General features: G+C 37.9%; 1 protein-coding gene across 2 annotated transcripts in view; it reads left to right on the top strand.

The window, feature by feature from the left end:
* Nucleotides 1–17,543, top strand: part of UBN2 (ubinuclein 2) — a 71,188-nt gene that overhangs the window by 25,384 nt on the left and 28,261 nt on the right. Inside the window, exons 3-7 of one of the 2 annotated variants that reach the window (XM_047096088.1) lie at nucleotides 1,814–1,915; nucleotides 5,604–5,741; nucleotides 6,345–6,448; nucleotides 8,724–9,213; nucleotides 14,125–14,195. In XM_047096088.1, coding sequence (XP_046952044.1) covers nucleotides 1,814–1,915; nucleotides 5,604–5,741; nucleotides 6,345–6,448; nucleotides 8,724–9,213; nucleotides 14,125–14,195 — 905 coding nt within the window. The remainder of the gene's footprint in view (nucleotides 1–1,813; nucleotides 1,916–5,603; nucleotides 5,742–6,344; nucleotides 6,449–8,723; nucleotides 9,214–14,124; nucleotides 14,196–17,543) is intronic. The other variant, XM_047096090.1, reaches the window with a different exon arrangement.

A 17,543-nucleotide genomic window follows, 5' to 3' on the forward strand; every position in this document is an offset into this window, starting at 1 on the left:
TCTGCTGGACTTACTCTGGCTCAGTGGTAGCATGTTAAGCAGAATCCTTACCACTTAGTGTTTTCTCTCCTCTTTCTGAGCATCTTCTCACTCATGACCCACTTCAGTAAAAAAATCAGGGGTCATGGAGGTGTTAGGATGATACTTAGAGCAGTTAAATTTGAGTGAGTATGGTTGAATATCTAAAATGAGTTTTGGAGACTAAACTAAACACTTGTTTCAGCAGTGCCACAATAGTATTAGGTTTCCTGTTCACTTAAACTCCTTAAAACGAGCTTATCTATACCATTTACCGTACATGTACCATTTATACCTGACGTAGAATGTTTTCTTTATAACTGTAATCAACCAGTTAAAACCTCCTGAAAGTATGACATGAATAATGGAATGTATACTAACTGGTTCTTTTTATTTTCTTGTTGTTTTACTTTAAAAAAACATTTTTTTTCTTTTAAGAAAAAAATTTTTTTGTTTTTGTTTTCTTTTTTTTGTTTGTTTGTTTATTTAAGTAATCTCTATACCTAACGTAGGGCTCAAACTCACAATCCAGAGATCAAGAGTCATACGCTCTGGGCTCCTGGGTGCCTCAGCTGGTTGAGCAACCGACTTGGGCTCAGGTCGTGATCTCGCAGTTCTTGAGTTAAAGCCCCCATCAGGCTCACTGTTGTCAGGACAGAGCTAGCTTCAGATCTTCTGTCCCTTACTCTCTCAAATAAAACAACAACAAAAAAACCCAAACAAACAAGAGTCATTCACTCTGCTGACTGAGCCAGCCAGGTGTCCCTAAAATACTTTTTATTTGAAGAGATTGTAGACTCACATGAAGTTGCACACACAATACAGAGAGGTCCCTTGTACCAATCACCCAGTTTCTCCCAGTGGTAATATCTTACATAACTAGAGTTATCAAGACTAGAAGATTGACATTGGCACACTACAATTAACTAGCCTTCAGTCCTTATTCACACTCACCGGTTTTTGCATGCACTCATGTTTCATTTTCTTGTATGTCCGATGTGTATAATCCTGTGGTGTTTAAAAAAATAATTTTAAGAATAGTTTGGATTTACAGAAAAGTTGCAGAGATAATAGAGGCTTCCCATATAGTTCTCACCCACTCTCTCCTATGACATATTATGAATGATGATATCTATACAGTAGATTTGTTACAGCTAACAAACCTACTTTGGTATATTACTATTAATTAAACTCCACATTTTATTCAGATTTTACTAGTTTTCCCCTAGTGCCCTTTTTTAGTTCCTGGATCCCATGCAGGATACTACATCACATTTAGTCATTACATCTCTTTAGACTCATCTAAACTCTGACAGTTTTTCAGATTTTCCCTTGTTTTTAATTATCTTCATAGTTTGAGGAGTCCTGGTTAGTTATTTGTAGAATATCCCTTAATGGGACATGGTTTAGTTTGTTTGTTGTTTTTCTCATGATGAACCTATAGCTCGGATTATAGGCTTTTGAGAGAAGACCACAAAGGTGCCATTTTTATCATATCGTATCAAGAGTACATGCTATCAACATGACTTACCGTGTTGATGTTGAACTTGATCACCTGGCCGAGGTCATGTTGGCCAGGTTTTCACTGTAATTAGTCTCCTCACTTTCATACTCTATTCTTTGGGAGCAAGTCCCTCAGCACAACTTATATTCAAAGGATGGGGGGATTTCAATTCAACTTCTTGGAGGGGGGATTATCTACAGAAATTATTTAGAGTTCTTCTGATAGGTACTTTTAAAGTTTATGGAAACCGCATGAGTACTGATATCAGTCTAACATATCTGTTCTTTGCAGGGTGGGAAACCCCGTAAACACCGGAAGGATCGGCTACAAGATTTAATTGATATAGGCTTTGGCTATGATGAGACAGACCCATTTATTGATAACTCAGAGGCTGTGAGTAATGTATCTTTAATATAGCAGCAATTCTTTGTTTGGGATAGAAGTCAAGGATAAAGTTACTAAAATAGTTCAGTATTTGTTTTTACTAACTAATCCCCTATTGACGTCCATCTAAATTGTTTCTACTTTTTTATGTGCTTACGAACAGCTGAGCATCTGTGTACGTTTATCTTTGTGTACTTGAATAACTATGTAAGATAATTAGAGAGTGCAAATGTATGTACAGGATAAATTTCTAGCAGTGGGGTTTATTCACTAAGGGTATTTACATCTTGAATTTGTATTGATATTCCCAGACTTGGGTAGGTGTAATTTCAAATGGCTTCCAGATAAGACCCATATGAATTTGAAGATTGGAGCTGCTGGGTTGAAGTTAATCTGGCAGACATCTTTAAAATGTGCTTCATTTTTTCATTACTGCCAAGCCTTAGTACAGTGGTGGTGATTGATTGCCAGCCTTTATCAAACCCTAACTGTTTTGTTCCAAGCCCTACAGCTTTTTCCCTGGAGTCTTCTTTCTTTTATAAAATGAAGAGGAATTTAGGAGAGCATTTAAGGACTCTAACAATCCATTGATCACATAGCAAACAAATGCAGGCATATTGTGTTTGGGGGTAGGTAAGGTGTATGTTCTTACATTCTTCTCAGTGCACTGGAGAAATCTAAACAAACCCTGGACTTATGGCATCCTCTGCATTGTTCAGTGATTACTTAGAATACACAGAAAGGGACACCAAGGTAAACATTGTAGTACTACCCACAAATTAGTATTTCTTTTTCCTGTTACTACAGTGCTTGGTTGTATAGATGATGATAAGGCATATAGTGGTAGGAGAATCATAGAACTTCCAGCAGGAGGCATACTGGATACCCTGAGTTGTTTCAGTGTTCTGACATAAACTGGTTTACCATACCAGACAGCCTGTTCTATAGGAGTAAAATTTTGACAATGCCCTTTGGAGTAGAGAAGCCTTCTTGTTACCAGAAAGGTTGACAAACCTTTTTGTAGATTAGGGCATGGGATGTTTTTAAAAGTCTTGACCTTGATTTGAAATACAAGTCAAAATTCCTAGATTCTAGACTCAGCTCGGTTTCTAAAGATTTCTAGACAAATCTTTTAGCATTGCTCAGTTTTCTCTGCTACAGTCAGAATATTTGAATATGGTGTTTTTCATACTGACTTTTGCAACCCATAATTGGATTACATATCACTTTAGAGAGTGTGGCCAGCATTTTTAACAAAAGTGAAGTAGAATAGAATAGGAGCTATCATAGTAAATCATAGTAGATTATGTGAGTTTTTTTTACGTGTGTGTGTACACACTGGGATTTGATGTGTAACATATTTCCCACTTGGGTTGTGGTGAAAAAAATTTGAAAAGTACTGCCTTAATAAATAAGGGTAAGTTTTGTATGTAAAAGTTGTTGAACAAAAATTATTTTATTAGTTGCTGACATTTAGAGGACAAGGTAGGTTCCTGTTTAGTAAGAGGAAATTGAACTAGATTACAGGTTGTTTATTGACTCACAAAATAATTTTGTATTGTTATTCTTACAGATTATTGGGTTCTTATGAGATAATTCAGACATAAGACAATTATTATCCAACCAAATGATTTTCTGTTCTTTTCATTGATTGTAAGCTTTCACTGTTTGTAATTATTTGATAGTGAAAATAATCTGGTTCTAATTAATTTTCAGAATCATGTACCACTTATAAATTCCTGAAAATAAATGCTTTTAAAGATTATTTTTAGTCTCACTTATGCTGCCACGTTTTGTGAAGACTGAAAGAAAATGTTTTTCTTTATTTACTAATAAATAATAATACCAGGCATGAATAACACTTTTATTTAGTTTGTCTCTTGTAAATTTCACTAGAACGTTGTGAAGTAAGTGATGTTGTCACTGTTAGACAACCCCAAGATATCCATGTTAAGTGATTTCCTCTGGGTCACGATTGCTAATCATTGGCAAAGGATCTAAATCCAGGCCTTCTGATTCTCAAGTTCAGCATTCCATTGCCTCTTAACACATTCTACTTGGATGGCTAAATTAAATATGCATAAAGAGCTTGTTCTCCTGGAGAGTGTTCCGATAGGGAGAGCTTAGGAAACACTGCAGCAGACCGATGTTGAACACACCCATGTTGCTATGTAACGTGGTGATGAATGTGTTTCCCACTGCATGATGTAGTGGATGGTTTGGGATACAGCCAGAGCCTCTACCATAAGCTTATAAAATTACTCTGGGGGTTCTTATCCTCTCTAAATTTGGTTTTCACTTATAAAATGCCTTTTTTGCCTCACAAAGGTATCAGGAGGGCCAAGTGAAATAATTTATATGAAGAAGTATTGTAAATTATAAAGCAGTGTAAGCAAAAAGTAATGTTTGTCACGGTTACACATTTCCAAAATAATTACTACAAAGTCTTTTTACTTCTAATTCTTTCTCTTCACTCCTTTGCTTACAGATAGTACCGGACCCTTTCTGAAGGTCTTACCCATAGATCTTTATAGTAGCCCGTCAACTGAAGCAACAGGAAAGGGATTCATTCCTTTTTTTGACTCAGTATGATTAAACTGGAAATTCTTTTTCTATTTACCATTTAATTTAAAAGGATACAGGTTAAAAGCAAAAACTTTTGCATGTAGCCTTAATGTTCTTACAGTAACTAGTACATTCCCTATATTCCTTGTCCAGTGCAAAGGATCTGCTTAAAATCTGACTTTCTTAAAAATATAAAATATGAAGAACCTATAAAGTAGAGTTCTGGGGACCTCAGGTAGCAGGTATCTTGCTTCTATTAGATAAGTAACTTGCTCCTTTTTTCTCAGCCACTATGGACTCCCATCATTTGGTTAAGATTGACCCTCATTTAATGTTTGCTTTTGTCCATTTTCATCAGGTGAGAAATGATAAACTTTAAAAATCCAAGCTTAGAGGACATCAGCTTAAGTGTTATTTTAGGTCAGACCTTCTATCTAATTTAGACAATTTGCATCTCTTGATCCAGGCAAAGTACCTGGCTCATTATAGTGTATGCTTACTGAACTGGGCAGTTATTTTTCTGTTGCGTTTTTAAACACATATGTTATTTTATGTTTTAAACTTTTAAACAATTTTCTTCATTTAAAAGCTTAGAGCTAAGACATAAGAAATAACTTTGTTATTTATAATCTTATGTATAAAATTATATACTGATATGGTAGGAAATGAAATTTATTCCTTTTCTGTATGTTTAGTCATCTATTTTAACTTGTTTCAATTTCTCATCAGAATCATTTGTCTTTGGGGCACCTGCCTGGCTCAGTCAGTAGAGCATACGACTCTTGATCTCTGGGTGGCGAGTTCAAGCCCCACGATGGGCATAGAGATCACCTAAAAAATAAATAAAGGTTTGAAAAAAAAATTTGTCATTAAGAATAGTAGCAGTGATCCTTAAATTTTTCTCAGCAGATGATGGATATACTGAGGATTTGCTTCATTATTCCAGAATTTCCTTTCTTTATATATACTGAGTACTCTGGGCTCATTTTTATCCTAGATACCAACTTTTTCTAAATTTATTCCACAAACATCCTCATTGCAGTCAGTTTTGTAGTTAGGATTTATGGATTTCTTTGATGTATTTGTAGAATTAATAATGGGATATATCTGAAACATTTTATTTTAAATATAGTATGACGAATTAGTTCCTGCTTCTCTAACAACAAAATATGGAGGCTTTTACATCAACACTGGCACTCTGCAGTTTCGCCAAGCTTCAGATACTGAAGAAGAAGATATTACAGACAACCAAAAGCACAAGCCCCCCAAAGTGAGTTTATCCAACACTGCAATGGTAATGAGAGTGTTCAATAAATACGGTATACTTTTTGAATTTACTTGTGGATATGAGAAAAAGTAAAATGCTAACCATTGTTTAATAAATCTGTAGTTATTTACCTGCTTTGAAGTAAAACTTATGTAGATATAGGGAAAATTGATATTTACATCATATGTAATTGTATTTTCTTTTAAGACTTCTCTCTCCATATGTGGTCTAATAATCTGTTTGGAGGTAAGGGTAAGTTTCTAGGATAGGTTAAGACTTGGTGTAGACATTAGCTTTCCCAAGACAGCTAATTCTATTTAAGATATATATGGTTTTAGGAAGTGAATAGTGTGTCCTTAGGTGTTTCTTGAAGCGTGATCCAAAGACTGACTTGTGCCAGAATCACCAAAATGTTTGTTAAAAACTAGGCAGTACTCAAAAACAAAAACAGGTAGTGCTCATAGACCCCAAGAGTCTGCATTTTTAACAAGCATTTCTAATGCACACTGAACTTTGAGAAAAAACACTGCCCTAGATGCTAGATGGCTAATCTAGCGAGTAAAGCATTGATCCTCCGTTAAGTGATACTTTCTTTATCATTTGCAGATTCCCAAAATAAAAGAAGATGATATTGAGATGAAGAAGCGGAAGAGGAAAGAGGAAGGGGAAAAGGAGAAGAAACCAAGGAAAAAAGTCCCCAAACAACTGGGGTATGTAAAATTAAACATCCCAAGGGAACTAGGGTCAGAGCGTGACTAGCTGCCCTTTTGGAAAGATCTATTTAGCATTCATTAACCCAGCTTAGCTGGGACTAATTTAATACTATATTTAAAAGTGTCAATGACCATTAACTTACATTTTAATAATATTAATATGTATTAAGTATAAGTTTTTATTAAAAAATAGAAGGCTTTGTCATCTAGAGACTCATGGTGTTTTAGATCAGATTTACAAATTAATTCATTAAGTATTTTGGTCGTTAAAATTTTTTACCAACAAGAACCAGTTTGAAAAGATGGTATAAACGTTGAGCAAGTTGTTTTCATCTTTTTGTGCTAAAACTAAACTTATTAGATGCCTGGGGATTGAGGACTGGCAGTAGTCTATGTGTGAATGATTTATAGTTGTTTTAGTATTTAAAAAGTCATTTATTTAGCTCTTCTTTAACACCTGTGACTTTAGGTAATGATATCACCTCTAAATACCAAGTAGAATTTCTCGAAAGACTGAAGTCATAAGAATGAAATGTTTGTACCATGCGTCCATAAAATTACCAGTTGGTCTTACTTTTCCATGGCCTTTTTTTGGAGAACCAAGGGACGGAAACTGTGACAGGCTGGATTTTCTTCCCTTCCTCACCAGGGGAGGTGCATCTGAACTTTGGGCTATCAGTATTCAAAAGCTTGATGTAGGGAGGTATTTATTCTCTCCTAAGCATGAGATTTTAGTGAACCTTGAATCATTAATTAAGAAAAAACATATATATATTACTAATGCATGTTTTAAATTCTCATTATTTACAAGTAAATTTCTTTAATGCCTTTTAATGAATTTGTTATTTTCTGAAATCTGTAGCGTATTCATGCAACACACACTTATTAAATACCTTTTATATACTAAGCATTGTTCTGGTTTCAGAGTATATAACAGTAGATAAAACACGGGCCTGCCCTCAAGGCACAAGTGATAGTTTCGATTCTGTAGTGCACCTAGAAGCGTGTATGCCATAGAATGTAAAAAAAGATTTCTAGGGGCGCCTGGGTGGCGCAGTCGGTTAAGCGTCCGACTTCAGCCGGGTCACGATCTCGCGGTCCGTGAGTTCGAGCCCCGCGTCAGGCTCTGGGCTGATGGCTCGGAGCCTGGAGCCTGTTTCCGATTCTGTGTCTCCCTCTCTCTCTGCCCCTCCCCCGTTCATGTTCTGTCTCTCTCTGTCCCAAAAATAAATAAAAAACGTTGAAAAAAAAAATTAAAAAAAAAAAAAGATTTCTAGAGAAAAGTGTTAACTATACTGAGACACCTTTCCCCCATGGTTCCTATAGGGAGAAAGTTGTCATAGAAAATCACACATATGTGATTGCCTCACATGGCTGTTCCTAGAATGGAAGGTGAAAATGATCAGAAGGTAGTGGCAGAATAGGGTCTGAAAGATTTTATATTTCTTTGGCAGTTTGTAGCACAAACCACCTGGGGTACCAGTTTTAAGGTGTACTGTGTGAGCTTCTCTGGTTGCTTATAAGGCAATTCTGTTTTCTCAAGTACATTTCTTTCTTCCTTCTTTCTTCCTTCTTTCTTTCTTCCTTCCTTCCTCCCTTCCTCCCTTCCTCCCTTCCTCCCTTCCTCCCTTCTTCCTTCCTTCCTTCCTTCCTTCCTTCCTTCCTTCCTTCCATCCTTCTTCTTTCTCTCTCTCTCTATCTCTCTCTCTCTCTCTCTCGTGCGTGTGCACATACACACTTGCACACAAGCAGGGAAGGAGCATAGGGAGAGGGAGAGAGAGAATCTTAAGCTTGCTCCATGCCCAGCGCAGAGCCTCACTCGGGGCTCGATCTCACGACTCTGAGATCATGACCTGAGCTGAAATCAAGAGTCAGATGCTCAACCGACTGAGCCACCCACACACCTCATAAGTGCATTTCTTTACTTGGTTAATTCTTTAGGTGACTACTTTATAGATGTGCTAAAGAATGTGAACATTCCAAAAAGAGTAGTTAGACTTCATAGACTTTAATAATCCTGAGTTACCTTCAGTTTTGTTTCTTTCTGTTGACTTTTGTCCTTTTGTTTTCTTCACTCTGGTGGCCATTTGCCTTTTGACCTTTCCCAAGTGAGTCCAGATGATGATGAAGGTGCTGTTGTAAAAGGATGATGTAAGAAGAAATTTGCTTTCCCACCCATCAAATGACCGTTTTGATCATCTGTGCCTCCTTATTTACACGGCCTTTAAAGTAAAATCCTACACAGCCTAACTGATCCCTTTTTTCTTCACAGAGTTGTGGCTCTAAATTCACACAAGTCTGAAAAAAAGAAGAAACGTTATAAAGATTCTCTTTCTCTAGCTGCCATGATACGAAAATTTCAGAAAGAGAAGGATGCATTGAAGAAGGAGCCTAACCCCAAAGTCCCAATGAACTTAACGACGTCCTCTCTGAATAAGACCCCCTCCACTGCCGTAGCATTGGGAAGTGATGTCTCGGACTTAAATCTGAACACTGCTGATCCGGACCTCCCCATTTTTGTTGGCACAAATGAACATGAACTGTTTCGGGAAGCTGAAAATGCCCTAGAGATGCTAGATGATTTTGACTTTGACAGATTACTGGATGCTGCTTCTGATGGTAGCCCCCTCTCTGAGTCAGGGGGAGAGAATGGAAACACCACCCAGCCAACCTATGCCTCTCAGGTTATGCCCAAGGTGGTGCCTACACTCCCAGAGGGTCTGCCTGTCCTTCTTGAAAAACGCATCGAAGACCTCCGTGTAGTAAGTGTAATGATTCCCTTGTTTCTTATTTGCCGCACAAACATAACAATAAATGCTTTTTATAAGGCAAAAATACGAACCCACAATCCCAACACCCATATAAACAATTTTTAATTTTCTGTATTTCCTTTCAGGCATTGGCTATATTTATAGGCCTTTGATTTTAAGTAGAAGTAGGTGTAGCTATAGTTATAGCATGATATGGGTGATTGTTTTATTATTTCATTTCAACTTACAGTTTTCATAAATATAATTTTTATTGTAAAAGAAAATCATGTAAACACAACAGAGGGAAGGTAGGGGCAAATAGTAACACTGCAGGAGTGTACCTGAACGTGGTCCAGACTGTATTGACATCCGGTTTTTTTATAGTTGATTTTCCAACTAGTCCTTTGTACCTAATCAGCACCCTTAGTAAGCATGCATTGTTCCCACTAGTACTTGAGAGCTGAGGTTTTAGCATGTCACATTAGATACCTCTCTAGATTGGCTTGGATTCATAATCTTTAACTAGCTGCAAATCCAGATAAATGTCATCACACTTACCCAGTTAATCTCAAGGAGATAGTATTTTGACTAAAAATAACACGCCAAATCTAGCTTAAAATGACCTTCTTGATTACTTGAGGATTTGAATCCGTGCCATATTTGAACCCATGCCATATTTTAGTCCCATTTTTTCCCTGACTACAAAAGTAAAACACACAATACAAAACATATTTCAGGAACACCTGACTGGCTCAGTCGGAAAAGCATGCAACTCCTGATCTCGGAGTCTTGAGTTTGAGCCCCATGTTGGGTGTAGAGATTACTAAAAAAATAAATTAAAACCCCAAAACACCAAATATGTATTTCATACATATGGAAAGATTCCCCATAATCTGACATTCATTCCCCACCCCCCAACAGAGGTAACCACTATTAACTATGTATTTTTTTGGATTTTAATCCATGCATTTGCAAATGTTATATTATTATGAAAAATAATTAATGGGATTGTAATGTATGGACTGTTCAAAACTTGCTTCTTTCTCCTAGGATTAGTGTAATCCAATTTAAGTCATGTTTTAAAATTTACTAATAATCTTTTTATTGTATTTATTTCTCTTAACTTTTCCTAAAATTTAAATATCTGATTAGGGGAGTAATTAGATTTATCTAATTTTTTCAGTAACTGGCCCACAGATTTTATTTAGTAATTCTGTTATTTTTTCTGTTTCATTCTTTAGCATTTCTTCTAAACTTGTGACTTAATTGTAATTCCCTGTTAATTTAGTTACCCTTATTTTATTTTAATGAACTTCATTAGTCCAGAACTTAGAGAAGTGTGTTATTTTTTAACTTTTTTTAAAATGTTTTTATTTACTTTTGAGACTGAGAGAGACAGAGCATGAGCAGGGGAGGGGCAGAGAGAGAGGGAGACACAGAATCCAAAGCAGGCTCCAGGCTCTGAGCTGTCAGCACAGAGCCCAATGTGGGGTTCGAACTCATGGACTGCTAGATCATGACCTGAGCTGAAGTCTGACGCTTAACCCACTGAGCCATCCAGGCGCCCCTAGAGAAGTGTGTTAAAGTATCTCATTGCCAATATTTCTTTCTAAAAATTTTTTAAAAATGTTTATTTATTTATTTTGAGAGAGAGAGCGTGACCAGGCGAGAGAGGCAGAAAATTTCACACTTAACCAACTAAGCCACCCAGGCGCCCTTATTGCTAGTGTTTCTTAGGTTATAGCTTGTGTTTACCATAGTTTTTGCTTTGTTTATTTCTATGCTGTGTTGTTTGACCATTAAAATTCTTGATGACTAGATCTTTTTTGTGATAATTATCATTTGGAGGTGACTTTTTGTGCTATTAATGCCTTTCATCTTGAATTTCGTTTTGTCTGATTTACTGTGGACTTTTTATTTTTACATAGTATAGCTTTTCTTATCATTTACCTTCAACCTCTTTGATTTTCTTTATTTTAGCTCTTTCTCTTATAAGGCAGCGTAAAAATGGAAATTTGTTTATGGACCTCATTTGAGTCTTTTTCCTTTAACAAATGATTTTAACTTCTTCTAGTTGTTATAATTATGTAATTGATCTTTGTCATTTTCTTTTTTATTCTGTTTTATTACTTCCTCCTTTGTTTTCATTCTTTTGCTATTTTCTGTGCTTATTTTTTGAAAAGTATACAGTTTCTATAGTTTCGGTAATAAATGGGTTTTTTATTTAACCTTTTTAGCTACTCTGTGTAGGAAGTATGGGTCTCATTTCTTTTTTATGGTTCAGAAACTTGAGGTAGGTTATAGCTTGGTCAGGTCCACACAAGTAGTAAGTGGTAGAAATTTAACTACAGTCCAAAGTATGGGCTTTTTGCTCTGCCATTTTGCCCATTCCTAAAATCTTTAGTTTCTTCTAAATTTGAAAAAGTGCTTAGTGATGCGATCCACATTTTTCAAGAGTAATTAATAATAATAGCTGCTGTTCATTTAGCAAAACTTGTACTCTGTCCTGAGCACGGACGGTACTGCCGGGTGTCCCAGAGCAGTTACCAGTCAGGAGGCAGCCCTGTGACTGCACTCAGTGTGCTTCACCTACTGTGCAGTCTAGTCCTCCCACAGTCCAGTGACGTACATAGTGTTCTTCCGTTTAATGGACGAGGAAACCAAGGTTCAAAAGGTTTAAGTGCTTTGCTCAAGGCCACATAATTTTTAAGTGTCTGAGTCATGATTTGAAGGCAGAACCATGGAGCTCTGTAGCAGGCACTGTGCCTCTGTGTTATATGCCGTTCATTCTCACTTAAGAAACAAAACTGATTAGTAATGAGTGTGTTACGATCTTGTAAAAGCATTGTCTTCCATACCAAAAATTATTCTCTGTCTCTGTGGTAGCCCTGCCAGGGTTAATATATCTGTTCCATTGGTAGGAAATTATCAATAAGAAGTTTGATTTCACTTACTGGTATCTGTGACTTCTATTTTTTCTTTGAAATATGAGATGGAGGGGTGCTTGGGTGGCTCAGTTGGTTAAACAGCCGACTCTCGAGTTTGGCTCAGGTCATGATCTCACGGTTCGTGAGTTCAAGCCGCGTGTCTGGGCTCTGTACTGAGAGCACGGAGCCCACTTGGGATTCTCTCTCTCTCTCTCTCTCTCTCTCTCTCTCTTTCTGCCCCTCCCCCGCTCGTGCATGCTTTCTCTCTCTAAAAGTAAATAAATAAACTTAAAAAAAAAGAAATATGAGATGGTATTTTTTCTTTAGGAAGTGAGATTTCATCCTTGGCTTATATGCTTATGTCTGTATGATAAGGAGTTGCTTCTCATGACTCTTTTCTTACTGTGTAATATTCTTCCACTGTTCACCTTCTTGACTTTTTTTGATTCTCTTTCTTGACATTTAGTTTTCCTTATAGCTTTCGTGTATTTCTGCCTGCTGCATGTACGCAGTTTCAATTCTTTCTAATAAGTACTAAGGCACATCTTAGAAATTTTCTTCTATTTATTACATGTAAAACTGTCAAATAACTTGATGGATTGACATGGTCAGCATATGGCTTGCTCAGATTATTAGATCAGATTTCTTGATGTTTTCCATCTCATGGATCTCAACTACATCCTTTGTGATTTTCCCAGTAAATTTTGCTTATGGTAGAGTGTCTTGGTTTGTACCCTTGGTTTCTGGGCACCTGGTTAAGGTGACAATAATCATGAAAATATTATTCTTAAGCTCATGGCATTAATATTTGCTTCTCCCTTGATAATAATCTTGGCTGGGGCGCCTGGGTGGCGCAGTCGGTTAAGCATCCGACTTCAGCCAGGTCACGATCTCGCGGTCCGTGAGTTCGAGCCCCGCGTCGGGCTCTGGGCTGATGGCTCGGAGCCTGGAGCCTGTTTCCGATTCTGTGTCTCCCTCTCTCTCTGCCCCTCCCCCGTTCATGCTCTGTCTCTCTCTGTCCCAAAAATAAATAAACGTTGAAAAAAAAAATAATAATCTTGGCTAAATTTTTTTGTTATTAGTAATTAGGTAGAACCTAGACTGGCTGCAGTTAGCTGAGTATCTTTGTACAGCATGGTCATGTTGCACAATTGAAATCGGAGGGCTTGTGGTCTGAGTCCTGGATCCACCACTTATTAAGTAGTGTGATTTGGGAGGGAGAAGGAGGCGGGATTAAAAAAAAAAAAAAGTAGTGTGATTGGGGGCACGCCATGTAACCCTCTGACAGATTTAGGTTCCTTGTTTGTATAATGGGGGCTGTCATACCAATGTCATTGGCTGTTATGAGGATTAAACATGATAATGTGTGTAAAATAGAGGATATCAGACAGATCTTCTGTAGACAGTGTCTGTAGAAAGTGAGCCATCTGCTTTCTGTTATGTTGGAGATCACAGCAGTAATTAATAAAGCAATGGATAGTCAAAATGCACAAGATACTCAAAGCACGAAAAAATCTTGTATTTGGGATGCCTGGGTGGCTCAGTCAGTTGAGCATCTGACTTCAGCTCAGGTCATGATCTCACGGTTCATGGGTTCGGGCCCTGCGTAGGGCTCCGTGCTGACAGCTCAGAGCCTGGAGCCTGCTTCGGATTCTGTGTCTGCCCCTCTCCTGCTCATGCTCTGTCTCCCTGTCTCTCTCTCTCTCAAAATTAAAACAAAAAAAAAATTTTTTTAAGTCTTGTCTGTATAATTTTGTTAATTTATAAAGATTGAGAAAAATTAAGTACAGATATAATAGAAAACAGTGGTATATATGCTAAATTTGTTTCAACACTCTGTAATTGCCTACTCATGTCAGGTACTAAACTGAGTATGGATGATCCAAAGGGAAGTAAATCACAGTAGCCTCACCCTTTAGAAGCTTATTCTTTCCTAAATAGATACGGAAACAAATAATGTGTTGAAAGCGGTATTGACAATCCTATGTTTCTCTAGGCTGCCAAACTTTTTGATGAAGAAGGAAGGAAAAAATTCTTTACACAGGATATGAATAATATTCTTCTGGAGTAAGTAATTCTCTTCTTTGATTAAAAAACCTAAAAAATTATTTAAACTTTAAGAACTCATTTAAAACTATAGTTGAGTACAACTTTACAGGTTGAATACTATTTTAGATTTAAATGTATTTTTTTGTCACTTTCTATGAAAGTGTCTTTCTGGAACAGCTCTGAGTGGTCATATTAATTTTGGTATATTTTCCTTCTATTTTCATTCAGACTTGGGAAAAATAATTCCATTGGTATCTAGCAAGGTTGTAGACAAACATTTGGAGACAAATGGAAAGTATGGTTTAAAGAAGAAATTCTGGTTGTGAGGTAGGAGAGAGGCAGTGTGGAGAAGAGAAAAGGAAGAGTGGGAGGGGGAGGCTGAAGGCCGACATATGATACAGATTATATTGAAATTAGTGACAGTTTTTACTCTCAGCTGGAGTTTGATACTAACAAAGCTGCACTTTCTAAGTTTGTGGCCAACTAAGCTGTCCTTACAAACCTAACGGCTTGTGAATTCTGACCACTGGTTATAGCATTTGAGTGTGTAATTAATTGCTGCAAGCAGAACTGGGCAAAAAAACAATCCTGGAGAAAACAGCACGTTACTCCTCTTTCACGAAAATGATGTATGCCTGCTCTTAGTGGTTCAGTAGTGTTATATACAAAGAAACAAGGAGTGTTTCCACTACTGTGTGTGAGGCTTGTCTTTTAAATATACAATGAAGGTAGTTTCTCATATAAAAGATGATGGATTGGTTTGTTTTGATAACTGTTTTTAATTAGTACAATCTCTCTTTTCTCTGGAATACTTAAAAGATCTTTCTGGTCCCCCATGGACCCATGAAACACCTAACCTAGTATGCCACCGGTATGGTGACAGGAATTTCTTGTTCCTGTTCTTCATTTTAGCCAGGGATTTTCAGACTGATTCTGTCTGCCTGGAAGCAAGGCAAATGTTTCCTGTCTGCGCCAGATCCTTTTACCTGGCTCCCTTTTCACCCCAGATTCAATGAAGAGTGTAACCATTACTCATCAGAGCTGTCCCAGATTCCACAGTCAGGAATCTGACTAGCTCTTCTTTTTCTTGCCACTTGAGAGCCCTAAGTTTACTAGAGCAGGTCCTTTTCCTGTGACTGAGACCATTGTTTTTTATTTTACTCTTCTGTAAGAGGGTCCCTCTTTTTCTCTCCTGAGAGAAACAAAGGACCATCCTTGGGACCTAACATCTCAAATAAGCAGAATATCAACATTCCATTAACAGGCTTCTCTCTTTCTTGCTCTTTCTTTCTTTCTTTTTTTAAGTAATCTCTGCACCCAATGTGGGGGTCACACTCACGACCCCAAGATCAAGAGTCGCATGCTCTACCCACTGAGCCAGCCAGATGCCCCCACCACCCCAGCAGACTCCTCTTAATCTCTCCATGTCTGTCTTAAATCGTCTAATTTTTTTGGAGCCCTATTTTTATTTCACAGAGTGTGCCTCCAGTTCTACAAGCCCTAGTGCTCAGAGTTTATTTTTTTTCCCTTTTAGTCACTTATTTATGCCCCCTGGCCTCTGTTCCCACTTTCCTAAATATCCCTGATTTCTTTGGACTGAGTTGATCTTCTAAGGGCATATGGCATGTGATTATTTTGAGTAGTAAATTCCCATGAAATGATTCACATGTATTGGCTCTGCCTCACCATTGCTTCTTTATGATGGGGAGAAAGGGAGGTAAGTTTATTGGAATAGGGAACGCTTTTTCTTTTTGCCTAATTGAGTTTGACTTGGATCAATAAATATACAGCATGCCGACTTGATCCTCCCCATTTCCTCCTTTACCTCAAGCAGACATTGCTAACAAAATCTTAATGCTCTTTGCCTGTGATCTCAATCCAACCTGAGTTCTGTTCAACAGATGCTCTAGGAAGGTACTACCAGTCCCAGTGGACACTTGCAGTGAGCCCTGTTGTCTGCCATCTCATTGTTAGACGCTCCTTTAAGGAGCTCATGAATGAGTATTGACTTTTGAATCTCAGTATGAATAGACTTATCAGTTGGTCTGCCTGTCTCACCCTCTCTGACATAAAGGAAAGTTACCAAAGTGAGGGGGTTGATCCTCTGCCACAGCTTTCCTTAACTCTCTTGAGGGATTACTTTGCATTTGGAAAAACGAACTTGGAACCACATCTTTAACCTATGCCACACCAGGCGTTCTTTAGGTAACGCTAGAACCAGCCCATCTGAATAAAGTCATTCAGGGAAGAAGGGATCTTTTGAATTCTTGCTATAAAATAAATTTTCGATTTTGAGTTTGGGTTACTGCTCCCTAAGTCTTTCTTCAGTTACTAGTTTCAGTGGTTCTGTTATATGGATAGTATTGGTAGGGTATCTGAAATATTTGAGGAAAAATTCAAGAAATTTACTAGATTCCGGGGGCGCCTGGGTAGCTCAGTCGGTTAAGCGTCTGACTTCGGCCCAGGTCACGATCTCATGGTTCGTGAGTTCGAGCCCCGCATTGGGCTCTGTGCTGACAGCTCAGAGCCTAGAGCCTGCTTCAGATTGTGTGTCTCCCGCTCTCTCTGTCCCTCCCCTGCTCGTGTGCTCTTTCTCTCTCTCTCAAAAATAAATGAACAGTAAAAAATTAAAAGAAAAAAAGAAATGTACTAGATTCCGAATTTATTTGGACTTAGGTTTTCTTTTACTAGTGTTTTTAAACTGATTGACTAAGATATGTATTCTGTTTTGTTGGGTTTTTTTAATGTTTATTTTTGAGAGAGAGCATGAGCCGGGGAGGTGCAGAGAGAGGGAGGAAAACAGAGGATCCAAAGCAGGCTCCATGCTGTTAGCAGAGACCTCGTCATGGAGCTTGAACTCAGGAACCGCGAGATCATGACCTGAGCCAAAGTTGGACGCTTAACTGACCGAGCCACCCAGGAGCCCCTGTATTCTGTTTTTTTTTTTTTTTTTTTTTTTTTTTTTCAACGTTTATTTTATTTTTGGGACAGAGAGAGAGACAGAGCATGAACGGGGGAGGGCCAGAGAGAGAGGGAGACACAGAATGGGAAACAGGCTCCAGGCTCTGAGCCATCAGCCCAGAGCCTGACGCGGGGCTCGAACTCACGGACCGCGAGATCGTGACCTGGCTGAAGTCGGACGCTTAACCGACTGCGCCACCCAGGCGCCCCTGTATTCTGTTTTTTAAAAAGAGGGAGAAGGGTGCCTGGCTGGCTCAGTTGATAGAGCATGTGACTTGGTCTTGGGGTCAAGATTCCAAGCCCCACATTGGGTGTAAAGCTTACTTAAAAAACAGTTATTAAAAAGAGGGAGTTGATGGGATGGGAAGATTTATTTATGTATCAATTATGGTGAAATGATTGTAT

This window comes from Lynx rufus, unplaced genomic scaffold (genome assembly GCF_022079265.1).
Source record: "Lynx rufus isolate CCGP_SWC_20201006 ecotype Redwood Valley unplaced genomic scaffold, mLynRuf1.p SCAF_4, whole genome shotgun sequence".
Taxonomy (NCBI): domain Eukaryota; kingdom Metazoa; phylum Chordata; class Mammalia; order Carnivora; family Felidae; genus Lynx; species Lynx rufus.